The sequence below is a fragment of the Nomascus leucogenys genome, chromosome 17, assembly GCF_006542625.1.
Source record: "Nomascus leucogenys isolate Asia chromosome 17, Asia_NLE_v1, whole genome shotgun sequence".
Taxonomy (NCBI): domain Eukaryota; kingdom Metazoa; phylum Chordata; class Mammalia; order Primates; family Hylobatidae; genus Nomascus; species Nomascus leucogenys.
This window is the reverse complement of record NC_044397.1, coordinates 88,043,144-88,062,066: the sequence shown is the minus strand read 5'-3', so window position 1 is coordinate 88,062,066 and position 18,923 is coordinate 88,043,144. Positions and strand designations below refer to the sequence as shown.

At 50.2% G+C, this 18,923-nt stretch overlaps 1 protein-coding gene across 2 annotated transcripts in view; it reads right to left on the bottom strand.

Annotated features, from left to right (window-relative positions):
• Nucleotides 1–18,923, bottom strand: part of CLPTM1 (CLPTM1 regulator of GABA type A receptor forward trafficking) — a 38,655-nt gene that overhangs the window by 9,145 nt on the left and 10,587 nt on the right. For both annotated transcript variants that reach the window (XM_030795802.1, XM_030795803.1), the window contains exons 3-5: nt 11,203–11,326; nt 9,807–9,965; nt 6,642–6,759 (exon numbers count right to left, since the gene is read on the bottom strand). In XM_030795802.1, coding sequence (XP_030651662.1) covers nt 6,642–6,759; nt 9,807–9,965; nt 11,203–11,326 — 401 coding nt within the window. The remainder of the gene's footprint in view (nt 1–6,641; nt 6,760–9,806; nt 9,966–11,202; nt 11,327–18,923) is intronic.

Sequence of the window (18,923 nt, the reverse complement as noted above, 5' to 3'; positions counted from 1 at the left end):
AGAAACCAAGATGAGAAACACTTTGGGGCTGTGAATCCCCAGCCAAGGAGTTGGCCTCACTTCCTCTCGCAGAGGCCAGGTTGGCCACAGGCTCCCTGCCACGTTGTCCCAAATGCTGACGGGGAGGAAGGGGCTTGTGCGTGCCCATGCTCCATCTCCCAACCCCTGCCCTGGCCTGGGGACGTTTCTGTTTTTTTTCTGGAGACAGAGTCTCGCTCTGTCACCCACGCTGGAGTGCAGTGGCACAATCTCGGCTCACTGCAACCTCCGCCTCCCGGGTTCAAGCGATTCTCCTGCCTCAGCCTCCCAAGTAGCTGGGATTACAGGCGTGCACCACCACGCTCTGCCAATTTTTTGTATTTTTAGTAGAGACGGGGTTTCACTGTGTTAGCCAGGATGGTCTCAATCTCCTGACCTCGTGATCTGCCCACCTTGGCCTCCCAAAGTGCTGGGATTACAGGTGTGAGCCACTGCGCCTGGCCCAAAAAGAAGCTAAGTATTTTTCTTTTTTTTTTTTTTTTTTTTGAGACAGAGTCTCGCTCTGTCATCCAATCCAAGCTGGAGTGCAGTGGTGTGATCTCGGCTCACTGCAACCTCCGACTCCCAGGTTCCAGCTATTCTCCCACCTCAGCCTCCCAGGCAGCTGGGACTACAGGCGTGCACCACCACGCCCAGCTAATTTTGTATTTTTAGTAGAGACAGGGTGTCACCATGTTGCCCAGGCTGGTCTCAATCTCCTGGCCTCGTGATCTGCCCACCTCGGGCTCCCAAAGTGCTGGGATGACAGGTGTGAGCCACTGAGCCTGGGGACTTTTCAGCTCTTCCTTATGCTATGAAGGAAAACTCAGTCTGCCCTCCCTCAACTCTCTATCCTGCCCCCTGGGGCCAGGGAGAGACAGGGAAAGGGGAAAGAGACCTGGCCAACAGCAGGGGCTCTGGGGGCAATCTTGGCTATGAATCCTACAAGCTAAGGGATGCTGGTGAGTGATGTCACTTCTCTAAAGAAGGAAGAAAGGCCTCACTTCTTCTTGGCCCAGGGCCTACTGCTTATTAACAGAAACGTCATCCTTTTTTTTCTTTTTTTTTTTTTTGAGATGGAGTCTCACTCTGTTGCCCAGGCTAGAGAGCAGTGGCATGACTTCAGCTCACTGTAACCTCTGCCTCCTAGGTTCAAGCAATTCTCCTGCCTCAGCCTTCCGAGTAGCTGGGATTACAGGCATCCACCACCATGATCAGCAATTTTTGTATTTTTAGTAGAGACGGAGTTTAACCATGTTGGCCAGGCTGGTCTCAAATTCTAACCTCAAGTGTTCCACCTGCCTCGGCCTCTCAAATTGCTGGGACTACAGGCTTGAGCCACCTGGCCAATCCTCATCATTTCTATGATTATTAAATCATTGGGGATCTTCCTCCTGTGTCCAGGGGGAGAAGCCAACACTCAAGGGTTGACTTGGAGAAAATTCCAGGGGGACATGCCCCAATCCTGTCCACACCTGACAGAGACTGTCCAGGGAAGGGAGGGCCCCAGAGGGCAGTGCTGGCTGGTGGAGGGGCAGGCACAGGGGAGAGAGGCTTTGGCTCAGGCAAAGAACACATTCTGCAGCTTGGAGGCATCCAGACCAGATGGACCTGGCTCCCGTGGGGAGGAAGAAGCCCCCCTTTCTTGGAGGAAAATCTTCTAGAGCTGCACCATCCAGTATCAGGGTTGCTGACCACATGCAGCTACTGGGCACTGCAAATATGGCTAGTCCAAACCAAGAAGTGCTATGATATAAAACACACACTAGACCCTTTTTTTTTTTTTTTGACATAGTCTTGCTCTGTTGCCCAGACTAGAGTGCAGTGGCACGATTTCAGCTCACTGCAACCTCTGCCTTCTGGGTTCAAGTGATTCTCCTGCCTCAGCCTCCTGAGTAGATGGAATTACAAGTGTTAGCCACCACGCCCGCCTACTTTTTGTATTTTTAGTATAGCTGGGGTTTCATTATGTTGGCCAGGCTGGTCTCAAACTCTTGGCCTCAAGTGATCCACCTGCCTCAACCTCCCAAAGTGCTGGGATTACAGACGTGAGCCACCGTGCCCAGCCACACACACTAGATTCTGAAAACTGGCACGAGGGGAAAAACAAATGTAAAATATCTCACTTTTTATACGGATTATATGTTGAAACAAGAATATGTTGAGTTCAATTAAACTATTATTGATATTAATCTCATGGTTTTTACCTTTTTACTTATTTATTTGTGAGACAGGGTCTCCCTTTGTTACCCAGGCTAGAGTGCAGTGGCGTGATCACTGCAGCCTCAACCTCCTGGGCTCGGGTGATCCTCCTACCTCAGGCTCCCGAGTAGCTGGGATTACAGGCATGTGCCACCATGCCTGGCTAATTTTTGTATTTTTATTAGGGGGGTTTTGCCATGTTGCCCAGGCTGGTCTCGAACTCCTAGGCTCAAACAATCCTCTAGCCTCGGCCTCCCAAAGTGCTGGGATTACAAGTGTGAGCCATCACAGCCCTGGCCTTACTTTTTTATTATTTTATTTATATTTCTTTCTGAGACAGGGTCTCGCTTTGTTGCTCAGGCTGAAGTGCAGTGGCCTGATCACAGCTCACTGCAGCCTTGACCTCCTAGGCTCAAATGATCCTCCTACCTGAGCCTCCTGAGTCGGAGGACACTACAGGTGTGTATCACCATATCTGGCTAATTTAAAAAAATTTTTTGGCTCACGCCTGTAATCCCAACACTTTGGGAGGCCAAGGCAGGTGGGTCACCTGAGGTTGGGAGTTCGAGACTAGCCTGACCAACATGGAGAAACCCCATCTCTACTATAAATACAAAATTAGCTGGGCATGGTGGCACATGCCTGTAATCCCAGCTACTCAGGAGGCTGAGGCAGAATTGCTTGAACCTGGGAGGTGGAGGCTGTGGCGAGCCAAGATCATGCCACTGCACTCCAGCGTGGGCAACAAGAATGAAACTCTGTCTCAAAAAAAAAAAAAAAATAGGCCAGGCGTGGTGGCTCTCGCCTGTAATCCCAGTACTTTGGGAGGCCGAGATGGGCGGATCATGAGGTCAGGAGATCAAGACCATCTTGGCTAACACGGTGAAACCCGGTCTCTACTAAAAATACAAAAAAACCATTAGCCGGGCATGGTGGCGGGTGCCTGTAGTCCCAGCTACTCAGGAGGCTGAGGCAGGAGAATGGCATAAACCTGGGAGGCGGAGCTTGCAGTGAGGCGAGACTGTACCACTGCACTCCAGCCTGGGCAACAGAGCGAGACTCCATCTCAAAAAAAAAAAAATAAATAAATAAAATGAAATAAAATAAATAAAATTTAAAAATTAAAAAAATTTTTTTTTGTAGAGATGAGGTCTCCCTATGTTGCCAGGGCTGGCCTCAAACTCCTGGGCTCAAGCGATCCTCACTTTGGCCTCCCAAAGTGCTGGGATTGCAGGCATGAGCCACTGGGCCTGGCCTCTCTTCACTTTTTTACTCTTTAGTCTTTTTCTATTGGAAAAATGTTAATGCCTTCTCTGGCTCACATCCTATCTCCATGGGATGGGGCTGCTCTAGAATACTGATTATTGGCCTCTTGGGAAGAAAAGGGGCTTTTCTTTTTTTTTTTTTGAGATGGAGTCTCGCTCTGTCGCCCAGACTGGAGTACAGTGGCACGATCTCGGCTCACTGCAATCTCTGCCTCCAGGATCCAAGAGATTCTCCCACCTCAGCTTCCCGAGTAGCTGGGATTACAGGCATGTGCCACCGTGCCCAGCTAAGTTTTATATTTTTAGTAGAGACGGGGTTTCACCATGTTGGCCAGGCTGGTCTCGAACTCCTGACTTCAAGTGATCGGCTCGTCTTGGCTTCCCAAAGTGCTGGGTTTCCAGGCATGAGCCACCACAACCAGCCAAAAGGGGGCTTTTCTGAACTCACACTCCCCTTCACCCTGGAGTTGGTGGGTGGCTCACTCCAAGTCCTTCTGTGGCCCTGCTCTGAGGGTCCCAGCTCCAAGGCTGGTGGGGGAGGCCTGGATGATCCTAGTATGCTTTTCAGGTTCACTGTCTGCAGGTTCTATTTTACAGACCAGACTGACTGCATAAACCTCACCACACAGTGACATGGATCACATTCACCAAAGACAAAACCACAGAAAATACTGGCATCGATTTGGGTCAACGGGATGATTAGGTCATCGTCAAATGGGGGTACAAGAATACGGTGAAGAGCCACCCACCTGGGTCACCTTCAGAGCGACCTCTGAAGCACCAGGCATTTTAGCCTAGACCCCTGATGTATCCCCCCTGCAGGGAAACATCTGTGAGACCAACCCTGTAGGTCACACCCCCTCAAGCCACTTCTGCCCGGTTCTCTAAAGATCAGCCGGGTGGGACACACCAATGCAGCACATTCTGCAGACACACTCACTCAGAAAGGGGCTCAACTAACTCCAGAAGACCTTTCCAAGTCATCTCTAGGGACCCACATAGAGTCATCAACTTTTCATTTCATCCAGTATAGGTGATAAAAAAGTTACCATCCTTTAGGATATTTTTATACTAAAAGAAGTAGATAAGACCTAACTCATACAAATAGAATTCCGTCTGTTGCTGCGCCACCCAAAACCAGCCAGATGGATCTTAACCAAATCTACAGGGAATGTCTGGAATAGTCCTCAATAAAATGAATGCTAGGTGGAGTACACAGAACTCCCGTTAGAAGAATGGGGGGCTTTCTGAGGAAGCCATTCTCCAGATCCGCTCAGACAGGTACAGCGAGAGATTTCTACGGCTGCCCATCAGGAGCCAGAGGACACAAGGAAAAAGGTCACACAGAACCAAGCAAGGCTGGGTGCGGCGGCTCACACCTGTAATCCCAGCACTTTGGGAGGCCGAGGCGGACGGATCACTTGAGGTCAGGAGTTTGAGACCAGCCTGGCCAACATGGCGAAACCCCGTCTCTACTAAAAATACAAAAACTAGCTGGGCGTAGTGGCGTGTGCCTGTAGTCCCAGCTATTTTGGAGGCTAAGGTGGGAGAATCGGTTGAACTTGGGAGGTGGAAATTGTGGTGAGCTGAGATAGTCCACTGCACTCCAGCCTGGGTGACATAGTGAGACCCTGTCTCAAAAAAAAAAAGAGCCAGGCAAGCAGAAAGATGACAATTATTAACCTCCCGAAAACAAGAGGATGGACAATGCTATGGTTTGAATGTTTGTCCTGGCCAAAACTCATGCTGATTCTCCCACCTCAGCCTCTCAAGTAGCTGGGACTACTGATGTACTCCAGTACTCCCTACTCCCAGTGAAACTTAATTCCCAGTGTGCCAGTACTGAGAGATGAGGCTTTTAAGAGGTGACTGGGTCATGAGGACCCTCCCCTCAGGAACTGATTAACCCATTCATGGATTAGTGGGTTAATGGATTAATGAGTTATCATGGGCGTAGAAGTGGTAGTCTTATTTTTTATTACTATTGTTTTTTCAGAGACATGGACTTGCTCTGTCACCCAGGCTGGAATGCAATGTAGTGCAATCACAGCTCACTGCATCCTCGACCTCCCAGGTTCAAGCGATCCTCCCACCTCAGCCTCCCATGTAGCTGGAACCACAGGTGCTCACCACCATACCTGGCTATTATTTTTTGTAGCGATGAAGTCTCACTACGTTGCCCACACTGTTCTTTGAATTTTATCTATCTATTTTTTTTTTTTTTTTGAGATGGAGTCTTGCTCTGTCACCAGGCTGGAGTGCAATGGCGCGATCTCAGTTCAATGCAACCTCTGCCTCCTGGATTTAAGCGATTCTCCTGCCTCAGCCTCCCGAGTAGCTGGGACTACAGGCGCATGCTACTACACCCAGCTAATTTTTGTATTTTTAGTAGAGATGGGGTTTCACCATGTTGGCCAGGATGGTCTTTACCTCTTGACCTTGTGATCCACCTGTCTTGGCCTCCCAAAGTGCTGGGATTACAGGCGTGAGCCACTGTGCCCAGCCTCTATCTATCTTTTTGAGACAGGTTCTCGGTCTGTCACCCAGGCTGGAGTGCAGTGGTGTGATCCTGGCCCACTGCAACCTCCACCTCCTGGGCTCAAGTGATACTCCCACCTCAGCGTCCTGAGCAGCTGGGACTACAGGCACATGCCCAGCTAGTTTTTGTATCTTTTTTGGTAGAGACAGGGTTTTGCCATGTTTCCCAGGCTGGTCTCAAATTCCTGGGGTCAAGCAATCTGCCCACCTTGTCTCCCAAAGTGCCAGGATTACAGGTGTGAACCACTGCACCCAGCCCACAAATTATTTTTGAGTGTCTACTTCTATCAGGCCCCTACTGTGCACAAGTCAACCCTGGCCCTTCCCCCTTGGTGAAGGATGTCTCCTCCTCTCCAAGAGTCCCTGTCTCCAGCTGCTTTTTCTGGCCAATTTCTCTTTGGTCCCTGAGCCCTTCCTCCGTGGGTCTCCCTGGTTAGTGTCCACAGGGCTCATTCAGGCTGGGTGGGGCTTGAGCCTGCCCTGCCAATCCCACCCTCTTTGAGCACAGGCTTCCTGCCTGCCCTCCTGGACTTGGGATTCGTCCACCACATCAGCCTGGGGGCTCCCAGGATGCTGGCCCCCTGGACAGTGGGTCCTGGCTGCAGGGGAGCGACTTACTCCGGGACATGTGGACTGTGGCAAGCCGGCGGTACAGGGCCTTCTGCCGGGGGTCTGGGTGGAAGCCACTCTTGGTGAAGTAAACGTGGATGTAGATGGAGCCGTTCTGCTGGACGCTCTGCAAAAGATGGAAGGTCAGGTGGGCAGGCTGGGCAACTGGGGTGAGGGAAACATTAAAGCCCTGCCTGGCACCCATCCCCAGCAGTTTCCTCTCCCTCAACTCTCTGGCCATTTACTGAGTACTCAGGGTGGGGCGTGGCAGAGAGGTAAATGCTGGAGTCAGACTCAGACGCCCGCTCTACCTGCCATGGCTGTGTGAGCTCAGCTTCTCTCTGAGCCTCAGGGCCCCACCTAGAGGATGCGGGGTTCCCACAGCATTGACCCGAGGGCACCACTGCAGGGACTACCTGGAGCACTGGCACACAGCTCAGTCAACGAGCTCTCGTTAAGCTCACTCAACAGGAAGAAGCAGCCGACCGACATGGAGCTCCTACTATGGGCCAGACCCTACCCTGGGCACTTCAGACAACAGCTTCCTAATCTAATGAGTTAACACACATATAACATGTCAACCTTATACAATGGGTCATGCTACCACCCCATTTTGCAGATGAGACAAACGGGACTCATGCCAAGGGGTCACATAGTGTGTGGCAAGTACGCAGATGGAAACCCAGTCTGTGGGCTCCTGGGTGCTACTCCCTGCTACCTCCAGCTGGCCCCTCTCTGCCCAAGTCTTCCTCATTATCTCATCAAGTCTCCTTGCCTCCCAGGGAAGGGGGACTATTCTCACTTGATCCAGATGAGGAAACTGAGGCTTCGAGAAGGGAGGCAAGTTGTCCAAGGGCACTGGGTGGAGACAAAGGCGAGCGTTGCACCTCTCTGATCCTTGAGCAGAGCTCGAATTCACTTGGCCACATTGTGTTCTCACTCTCCTATCTTTTTTAGAGATGGGGTCTTGCTGTGTTGCCCAGGCTGGAGTGCACTGGCTATTTGCAGTTGCAATCATGGCACACTGCAGTCTTAAACTCCAGGGCTCTAGCCATTCTCCCACCTCAGCCTCCCGAGTAGCTGTGCCTACAGGCACATGCCACTGTGCCCAGCTCTCCTGCCTTTTAAGTCCACTCAGACACCACCCTGAAGCTTTGACTTAGATCCAAGCCCTTGGAAGCAGATGCCCCTGCTGGGCCTGCCAGGCCCTGGTCCTTCCTTGGATCTCGTGGCAAGGCCTGGGGGCTGGGCTTGAGGTCTCTGTGGGAGCCACCTCTCAGTGCAGGTCAGAAAGTCCAGCCAGGTGGGGTGGTTCATGCCTGTAATCCCAGCACTTTGGGAGGCTGAGGTGAGAGGATTGCTTGAGCAGGGGAGTTTGAGACCAGCCTGGGAAACATGTTGAGACGCCATCTCTACAAAAAATTAGCTGGGCATGGTGGTACACGCCTGTTGTCCCAGCTACTTGGGAGGCTGAGGTGAAAGGATTGCTTGAGCCCAGGAGGTTGAGGCTGCAGTGAGCTGTAATTGCGCCACTGCACTTCAGCCTAGGCAACAGAGCAAGACCCCATCTCAAAAAGAAAAGAATGATGGCTGGGCGCAGTGTCTCACGCCTGTAATCCCAGCACTTTGGGAGGCCAAGGTAGGTGGATCACTTGAGATCAGGAGTTCCAAGGCCAGCCTGGCCAACATAGTGAAACCTTGTCTCTACTAAAAAATACAAAAATTAGTTGGGTGTGATCATGTGTGCTTTAGTCCCAGCTACTCAGGAGGCTGACACATGAGAATCGCTTGAGCCTGGGAGGTGGAAGTTGCAGTGAGCCAAGGTCGCGCCACTGCCCTCCAGAGTGGGTGACAGAGCGAGACACTGTCTCAAAAAAAAAAACAACAAAAAAACAGAATGATGACTGTGTCCACATTCTGCTTCTAGCCACCCAGACAGAAATAGAACAGAAATGTGCCCTCCACCCCAAAGCTGAGAAGGCCTGCTGGGGAGAAAGGAATGAGGGCAGCTGTCTTGGATTCAGCCGAAGAAGGTCCCAAAGAGAGATGTCCCTTTCACTTGTTCAATACTTGTTGATTCTGCACCCAGCCCCACATTGGGCAGTGCTGGGGACATGGAAGTGATCTAGGCAGCCCCAGCCTTATTATCACAAGGCTCACAGTCCCATGCAGGAGTCCCAGTAAGGCCCCAGAATGGGCTGGGATGGGGAAGCCCAGCAGGTGTGAGAACCCAGAGAGGGTGCTTAACCAAGCCTGAGTGCTCTGTGGGTCAGGAGGGCTTCCTGGAGGAGGCTGGATTTGAGCCTAGGGCTGCGAGAGTCCACAGCCATAGAGCCTGAGTCTGAATCTCTCATGCGATGTGGCCTTGGGTAAATCACTTTCCTTCTCTCTGTCTTAGTTTCCTCATATGTTAAATGAGAATAATAACAGTTCCTGCTTCACAGGGTTGCCAGTAAGTTTCCATGAGTCAGCCTAGCTTAGTACCCTGCACTTCGCTCAATCAACATTAACTAATATTGGCCGGGCGCGGTGGCTCACGCTTGTAATCCCAGCACTTTGGGAGGCCGAGGCGGGCGGATCATGAGGTCAGGAGATCGAGACCACGATGAAACCCCGTCTCTACTAAAAATACAAAAAAAAACTAGCCGGGCGTGGTGGCGGGCGCCTGTAGTCCCAGCTACTCGGAGAGGCTGAGGCAGGAGAATGGTGTAAACCTGGGAGGCAGAGCTTGCAGTGAGCCGAGATCGCGCCACTGCACTCCAGCCTGGGCGACAGAGCAAGACTCCGTCTCAAAAAAAAAACAAAAACAAAAAAAAACCAAAACATTAACTAATATTATTTTGAAACGGGGCTGCCTGATAAACTGGTGATAGGCAAACATCCCTAAGGACAATTACTTAACTTCCACGGGTTTGAAGTCGAGGACTGCACAACCTTAGAGGTAAGCTGGGAGGGTCCCAGGCCAATTCCACCCCTATCTACCTTTTTCAGGTAGGGGAAAGTGAAGCCCAGGGACCTCAGGGACTGGCCTGTGGTCACAGACCACGTGAGCCCAGGGAAGGGCCAAGCCTGGAGCCCGAACTCCACATGCTCTCAGCAGGGAGTGGACTGGAGGAAAGGTCCTTCGGTGCCAGTCAAGCAGCCATGGGGCCAGAAGCCAGGAGCTGCCCCCACCTGTGGGATGTCGAGCTCAGCAAAGTGCTCGTAGCAGCCGTCTGAGTTCTCGCCGCTAGTCCAGTCGCCATACACAAGATCGTGCTGTTCCCAGAAGAGTGCCGATGTGGCGTTGAAGTCTGTAAAGTGCTCGTGCTCTGAGATGTACACATGCAGGTTCTGTCGAGACGGGAAGGGAACAGAGCTCAGGCCTGCTCTTCAGAGCCTCTACAGGCTGGCTAAAGAGCTATGGCAGCAGTCAGCACACTCAGAGGAACAGTAATTATGGAGGGCAGGGGAGAGGAGAGAGGAAGAGCAGCAGAGAGGACATATTTTCTCTTTTCTCATACCACTATGTTTGTCCTGGTCTGAGACTGTGAAGTCAACGAACAAAGAACACTTGGAGACTGGCCAGCCTTCCAATTAGAACTTAGAGGTAGGAAGGGGTAGGAGCTCCCTGAATGATCTCCTGCCCTCGTGGCTGCTGGGCCTTCCTGGTCAGAGCTCTGCAGGCTTATGGACACAGCAGTCCAGAGCTACAAAAGCACTGTGAGCCACCAGGCACGGTGGCTCACTCCTGTCATCCCAGCACGTTGGGAGGCCAAGGCGGGTAGATCACTTGAGGTCAGGAGTTTAAGACCAGCCTGGCCAAAAAGGTGAAACCCTATCTCTACTAAAAATACAAAAAATTAGCTGGACGTGGTGGCACGTGCCTGTAATCCCAGCAACTTGTGAGGCTGAGGCAGGAGGATCACTGGAGCCCGGGAGGCGGAGGTTGCAGTGAGCTAAGATTACGCCACTGCACTCTAGCCTGGGCGACAGAGTGAGACTCCATCTCAAAAAAAAAAAAAAAAAAAACCAAAAAAAACCACTGTGACCCAACAAGAACTTCCTCCTTTCTCAAGCCCCCATTGGCCATGTTTGCTCAGAAAAGCCTAGACTGACAGGTCTAAATGCTTTTGCTCTGGAGGCTCCCGAAGCCCTGCCTTGCCCGTGCCCAAGCCCACTGTGGAAGTGCAGGTCTCCTCTCCTTCCGGGCCCACCTCCCGCCAGCCTCTGCTGGCTCTCTGCCCTCCCCACCTCTTACACGCTCTCCCTTGCACATCTCCCTCTGCAACACTGAAAGGCTGAACATACTTTTGAAATATAACATCCAAAGACCCTGATTTAACCTATTTTAACCAAATGAATTTGCTTTTTCTTTTGGGTGACACAGGTTTCACGTGCTGGGGATGGACCCAGGTGACAGAGGTCTCGTGCTGGGGATGGGCCCAGAGTTCCTCAACCCTGGACCCGTTTTCCTAGACCTGCCAGTGAGCAAGGACCTGGTCTGTCCCGACTGCTGACATCACTCCTCCACATTCCACCCCTCCACACCCCATCACCTCCCAAGTCTGCCCTACCACCCGGCAGTTACCATTAAAGTGTCTTTGGGGAACAGGTTGCGGCTGGCGACACGTGGGGCTCCTCCAGGGCCCGTCTGGTCCTGAGGGGCCGGCCCTCGGCGGAACCAGCTGCTGATGGCCCAGATGATGAAGATCCTGAGGAGAGAAGCAGCAAGGTGATGAGTCCCCAAGCCTTGGCTCTCCATCATGGACCTGCCTGACTTCCTTCTGACTTAGCACATGCTGGTGCCTGACCTGGGGTTAGTGACCAAGTCAGGGAGGCCCTGAGAAGTTAGTCACAGGGCTGGCAAGAAGATAAGATGTCCCTAAAGACCACATCTGGGGAGGGAGCCCAGATGCCACCGTTTGCCAGTGTGTTGGGGGGGGCTGGCACTGCCCTGGTCTGCATGCAGACCCTTAACTCTAAATCCTCCAGGAGTTCCTGGTGACCACAGGGCTGCAGGGGCTGACTCTTGAAACCTCAGACTGGGAAACCTACCATCCAGCCCCCTGGGATCCCCCGAGAGGAGACTAAGAATCTGGAACCCCTTCAGTGTGTAGATGGGTGAATTAAAAGAAAAAAGAAATAAAATAATAATAAACATAAAATTTGTAAAAGAAAGAATCTGGAATCCTAGCACTTCAAAAGCACAGAACCGGGGATGGTTAATGGCTACAAAAAATAGAATGAACGAGGCCAAGCGCGGTGGCTCACGCCTGTAATCCCAGCACTTTGGGAGGCTGAGGCAGGCGGATCACGAAGTCAGGAGATCGAGACCATACTGGCTAACATGGTGAAACCTCGTCTCTACTACAAAAAAATTAGCTGAGCATGGTGGCGGGCACCTGTAGTCCCAGCTACTCCGGAGGCTGAGGCAGGAGAATGGTGTGAACCTGGGAGGCAGAGGTTGCAGTGAGCCAAGATCGCACCACTGCACTCCAGCCTGGGCGACAGAGCGAGACTCTGTCTCAAAAAAAAAAAAAAAAAAAAAAAAGAATGAATGAGATCTAATATTTGGTAGCAAAACAGGGCAACTCTAGTCAATAGTAATTTAATTACACATTTTAAAATGACTTAAAAAGTATAGAGGCCGGGCATAGTGGCTCATGCCTGTAACTTTGGGAGGCCGAAGTGGGCAAATCACGAGGTCAAGAGATTGAGATCATCATGGCCAACATGGTGAAACCCTGGCTCTACTGAAAACACAAAAATTAGCTGGGCCTGGTGGTGTGTGCCTCTAGTCCCAGCTACTCGGGAGGCTGAGGCAGGAGAATCACTTGAACCCGGGAGGCGGAGGTTGCAGTGAGCCGAGATTGTGCCACTGAACTCCAGCCTTGCAACAGAGTGAGACTCCATCTCAAAAACAAACAAACAAAAAGTATAATTGGGTCAGGTGTAGCAGCTCACGCTTGTAATCCCAGCACTTTGGGAAGCTGAGGCAGGCGGACTGCTTGAGCTCAAAAGTTCGAGACCAGCCTGGGCAACATGATGAAATCCCATCTCTACAAAAAATGTAAAAATTAGCTGGGCATGGTGGCCCATGCCTGTAGTCCCAGCTACTTGGGGGACTGAGGTGAGAGAGTCACTTGAGCACTGGAGGTCAAGGCTGCAGTGAGACGTGATTACACCACTGCACTCCAGCCTGGGAGATAGAGAACTTGTCTCAAAAAAAGTAATCAATTAATTAATTAAATTTTTTAAAAAAGAAAAGGAAATGATCTGAAGGCACAGAAGCTTAGAAAGAGCAACATTTCTGAACTTCAGCAGAATTTTTGGAGAAGCAGATAGTAAGTGATAGGTTAGTTCCAATTTTAGTTAACAGTGGGCTAGGCCGGGCGCGGTGGCTCACGCCTGTAATCTCAGCACTTTGGGAGGCCGAGGCGGGTGGATCATGAGGTCAGGAGATCGAGACCATCCTGGCTAACATGGTGAAACCCCGTCTCTACTAAAAATACAAAAAAATTAGCCGGGCGTGGTGGCGGGCACCTATAGTCCCAGCTACTTGGGAGGCTGAGGCAGGAGAATGGTGTGAACCCGGGAGGCAGAGCTTGCAGTGAGCCGAGATCGTGCCACTGCACTACAGCCTGGGTGACAGAGCGAGACTCCGTCTCAAAAAAGAAAAAAAAAAACAAAAAACAGTGGGCTAAATTATTCAGACCAACCCTCTTATTGGAAAAAACTAGAAAAGCTTGATAAAATTAATACACTAAGAAAATATCGGCCGGGCACGGTGGCTCACACCTGTAATCCCAGCACTTTGGGAGGTTGAGGCGGGAGGATCACAAGGTCAGGAGATTGAGACCATCCTGGCTAACACAGTGAAAACCCGTCTCTACTAAAAATACAAAAAATTAGCCAGGCGTGGTGGCGGGCACCTGTAGTCCCAGCTACTCAGGAGGCTGAGGCAGAAGAATGGCATGAACCTGGGAGGTGGAGCTTGCAGTGAGCCAAGATCGTACCACTGCACTCCAGCCTGGGTGACAGAGTGAGACTCCGTCTCAAAAAAAAAAAAAAAGAAAATATCAACATATTTTCTATTTGTAATTATACATATTAATAGAATGAGAATATATGCTGCTCTCATATTCTCATATTTGTTCTCATGCATATAATTTTTATGAAGGTTACATATGAATATATATATAAATAGACAGCTCTGAAGAATGGACATGACTGCAGGTTACCAAACCTTCAGGCAAAAACTGAAGGGAAAGTGGAAATCCTAAAGTAGTAAAGGATCGGCCGGGTGCGGTGGCTCACGCCTGTAATCCCAGCACTTTGGGAGGCTGAGGTGGGTGGATCACCTGAGGTCAGGAGTTCGAGACCAGCCTGGCCAACGTGGTGAAACCTCGTCTCTACTAAAAATACAAAAATTAGCCAGGAGTGGTGGCAGGTGCCTGTAATCCCAGCTCTTCGGGAGGTTGGGGCAGGAGAATCACTTGAACCCAGGAGAAGGAGGCTGCAGTGAACCGAGATCGTGCCATTGCACTCCAGCCTGGGCAACAAGCGCAAAAAGTCCATCTCAAAAAAAAAAAAAAAAAAAAAAGTAAAGGACCTTGGATTTGCAGGTCTAGGGAAAAAAAAAAAGAATAAGGCCGGGCGTGGTGGCTCACGCTTGTAATCCCAGCACTTTGGGAGGCCGAGGCGGGCGGATCACAAGGTCAGGAGATCGAGACCACGGTGAAACCCCGTCTCTACTAAAAATACAAAAAAAAATTAGCCGGGCATGGTGGCGGGCGCCTGTAGTCCCAGCTACTCGGAGAGGCTGAGGCAGGAGAATGGCGTAAACCTGGGAGGCGGAGCTTGCAGTGAGCCGAGATTGCACCACTGCACTCCAGCCTGGGCGACAGAGCGAGACTCCGTCTCAAAAAAAAAAAAAAATAAATAAATAAATAAATAAGTAAAGGAGGCCTATAAGCTTCTTCATGTGTCTGAGGACATGTGCTAGGTGTTTTGGTGGGTGACAAAAATGCTGGCCTAGGCTGGGCGCGGTGGCTCACACCTGTAACCCCAGCACGGTGGGAGGCTGAGGTAGCTGCATTGCTTGAGCCCAAGAGTTTGAGACCAGCCTGGGCAACACACTGTTTCTATAAAAAATACAAAAATTAGCCAGGCATGGCAGCACACACTATGCCTATAGTCCCAGCTACTCAGGAGGCTGAGCCCAGGAGGTGGAGGCTGTAGTGAACAATGATTGTGCCACTGCACTCCAGCCTGGGCGACATAGCAAGACCCTGTCTCAAAAAAAAAAAAAAAAAGAAATGCTAGCCCAGGGCACATACAACATATGAGGTAATCAGAGACCTACCCTACAGGAAACTAAGACCCGGCAAGGCACAAGTCTCCACCCCTAAGGAGGAGGGAACTGGGTGGCCTACCCCTTCCCAGGAGTTGCACACCAGGTATGCAGGGCCAAGTATGGAAGGCCACTCGTGGGATAAGGAGTCACGCAGGGCAGCTCAAGCCCTGAACCTGGTGCAAGGAAACCTAGGACTTGGTAATGTCCCCAGGCAGAAGCAAAGGCAATCCTCTCTGTAGAAAAAAATATGCTCATCCTAGCCCTGAAATTCCTATAAATAACTTTTCAAGTATAATGACTAGAACAAAGACAGAAATAAAGCCAGACACAAAAGGAAACGACATCATGAGCGAGAATCAGCAGCAACAACAGATACTAAAACCAAAACGAGGCTGGGCATGGTGGCTTACACCTGTAATTCCAGCACTTTGGGAAGCCAACACTTGAGGCCAGGAGTTTGAGACCAGCCTGGCCAACATGGTGAAACCCCATCTCTACTAAAAATACAAAAATTAGCCGGGCGTGGTGGCGGGCACCTGTAATCCCAGCTACTTGGGAGGCAGAGGCAAAAGAAGCACTTGAACTTGGGAGGCGGAGGTTGCAGTGAGCCGAGATCATGCCATTGGACTCCAGTCTGGGTAACAGAGTAAGACTCCATCTCAAAAAAAAAAAAAAAAAAAAAAAAAGTGTCCTTAAAGAGAAGAAATATTCCTTCTTGATTTATTCTTCTCTCCTGTTGCCTGGAGTGTGGATGTGATGGCTGGATCTTCAGCAGCTGTCTTGGGCTATGAGGATAAAGGGAAAAACCTAGCAATGGTAGAACAAACAGTAAGAAGGAGTCTGGGTCACTGAAGACTGCAGAATCCTAGTCTGCCTCTATCCAGACTGGTATATCAGAGAGAAATGAACCTGTACCGTGTTAATGGAGGTTTCTCAGCTGCATGCAACCATGTGATTAAATGATTCAAGTACTTATTAATTACAGGTATGATAACCACATAACAGAAGAGGTTACGAACCCAGCGTCTAAACTACAATATCTTCATCTGAAGTCCAGGTCTGCTACTTACTGTGACCTCAGTGGTCAACTTCAATGGTTGAAATGGGGATAATAACAGTGCCTACTCTCATAGGGTAGTTTATAAGCATTAAACGCATTATATATATATGTTTATATGGTGTGTATATGTATCTGACACACACACACACGTACCTCAGAATGGAGCCTGGTGCATACCCAATAAGTGATTGAGAAGTGTTAGCTATTACTGTTATTTTAATCATAGGAAAAAGGCATACAAAAAACTCTGGAGCAGAAAAACACTATGAGTGAATTCCAGTGTGGGTGGGGTGCCTCCCTGCTGAGCCCTGATCAGGGGCAGGATCAGGCACAGGAACTTGCTTCTGCCTGTAGAAGCCACAAGGCCCTGGGGTCCAGGGTCTCAGGGGCCACGGTCCAGCTGAGCCATCTGCTACCTCCCCACGAAGTCCCTGATATGCACGGCTGGGGAAGGTCTGGACCTGGCAATCTCTGGGGATACTGATGCCTCCAGCAGAGGCTCTCATTTTGGTAAACACACCAGGGGAGAGTGTAGAAGCAGTGAGGCCCCCAGGCAGCTCTGCCCCTGGCTTAGTGTGTGGCTTGTGGGGATCCTAACCCCTCTAGGCTTCTAGGTCCCCATGTATAAAACAAGGCCAGGCCTTTTTGGATTCCAGATCCCCAGTCCCCTGAAGAACATCTGTGTGTATCCACACGCCCACAGTTCTGTGGACCCTCTCAGAGGGCTCATGGCCACAGCCCCTCATCCATGGACCCAGGCCTGCAGGAGACTGGACCTTTCTAATGCTTCCTGATGTACTTGAGTAAGCAAAGAAAACAGACATTAAATCCTTTCTCCCACCCAAATAGGTATTCTACATTCACAGGTTCAGAACATTTTTAAATATATATGAAAAGACATATAATCAAAACTCTCCCTCCCACCCCATTCCTTTATATACCCAGTTCCTGCTCCACCTCCCACTCCAGGTAACCACATGTGCTCAAAAACACAGACACCACCCGCTATCTAGAAAGGCTATTCCCACATAATCAGCTTCAAGCTACAAGGAGTTCATGGGCCCCTGAAAACAAACCCTGGATCCCATTTTAAGAGCTGCAGCCAAGACGGTCTCCGAGCACCCACCTGAACTGATGTTTGATGCTGCCTAGTTCTAAGAAAGGAAATTAGCCTACAGTGTGACTTACATTAAAAATGTCTCTCTGAAGGAAGCTCCCTATGCACTGACGTGGAAAGATTTCGAAGATATAGTTAATGAAAAAAATCAGGGAGCAGAACAGTATGTAAAACAGGCTACCTCTTATGTAAAAATGAAGGAAAAGATAAAAATAATTTTCATGCAGAGCTGCTTGCAGCATGAAAAAAAAGAAGGTGATATGTAAGAAAATCTGAAGTCTTTATGTGGCCACGGGGAGGAGAGGCGAAGTGGAGATGATAAGGGACAGGGGCGCATGACTGAGAAGCGTAGGGCACATGGCAGGAATTTTTGAGGCACACGTCAGTTTTGCAACTTAACAGAGTGGGGAGGTTTCTTTCCTGCAGTTTCTCAGTGTCCTGTGTGACACTCTTGGAGGACACCAGGCAGGCAGTTCTTCTCTAGTCTAGAATGTGATCAGTGACTACATCAGGGATCATGAGTTTTTTTTTTTGTTTTTTTTTTTTCTGAGACAGAGTTTCACTCGTTGCCCAGGCTGGAGTACAATGGCATAATCTCGGCTCACTGCAACCTCCGCCTCCCAGGTTCAAGCGATTCTCCTGCCTCAGCCTCCTGAGTAGCTGGGATTACAGGCATGAGCCACCACGCCCGGCTAATTTTGTATTTTTAGCAGAGATGGGGTTTCTCCATGTTGGTCAGGCTGGTCTGGAACTCCCAACCTCAGGTGATCCACCCACCTTGGCCTCCCAAAGTGCTGGGATTACAGGCGTAAGCCACTGAGGTGTAAGCCGGCCTCATGAGCTTTTTTTTTTTTTTTTTTGGCTGTTTCACTATGTATTTCCTAAGGTTTTTGTTTGTTTGAGACACAGTCTCACTCTGTTGCCCAGGCTGGAGTGCAGTAGTATGATCATGGCCCATTGCAGCCTTGACCTCCTGGGCTCAAGCGATCCTCCTTCTTCAGCCTCCCTAATAGCTGGGACTACAGGTGTGCGCCATCACACCCAGCTAATTTTTTAGTTTTTTAAAGAGATGGGGTCGGGATGGGCGTGGTGGCTCATGCCTGTAATCCCAGCACTCTGGGAGCCCGAGGTGGGTGGATCACGAGGTCAGGAGATCGAGACCATCCTGGCTAACATGGTGAAACCCCGTCTCTACAAAAAATACAAAAACTCAGCCAGGCGTGGTGGCGCATGCCTGTAGTCCCAGCTACTCGGGAGGCTGAGGCAGGAGAATGGTGTGAACCCTAGAGGTAGAGCTTGCAGTGAGCCAAGATCGCGCCACTGCACTCCAGCCTGGGCGACAGAGCAAGATTCCGTCTCCCAAAAAAAAAAAAAAAAAAAGAGAGAGAGAGAGAGAGATGGGGGTCTTACTGTGTTGCTCAGGCTTTTTTTTTTTTTTTTTCATGTTGAACAACAAAAGGAATCATGGCCAACATCGTCTGAGTGTGTGCCAGGTCCTGCACCCCTCAGTTGACATGAATTCTCTTGGAATCCTTTTGATGCACCCTGAGCTAATTGTCAAGATTCCTGTCTGTGAAGTGGAAAATGAGGCTCAAGAAGGGTGATCACCTGACCAGGCCACAGAGCTCAGAGGTGGCAGAGCTGAGATGTCAGCAGGGCTGTGCTCTTACATGCTATCTGACACTACCTGGCCCCCGCCTCCTAACTTTTCTCTATTTTAAACAACTCTATCTGTGAGCATCTATATATAATCCCATTTAGGGCCAATTACAAAAG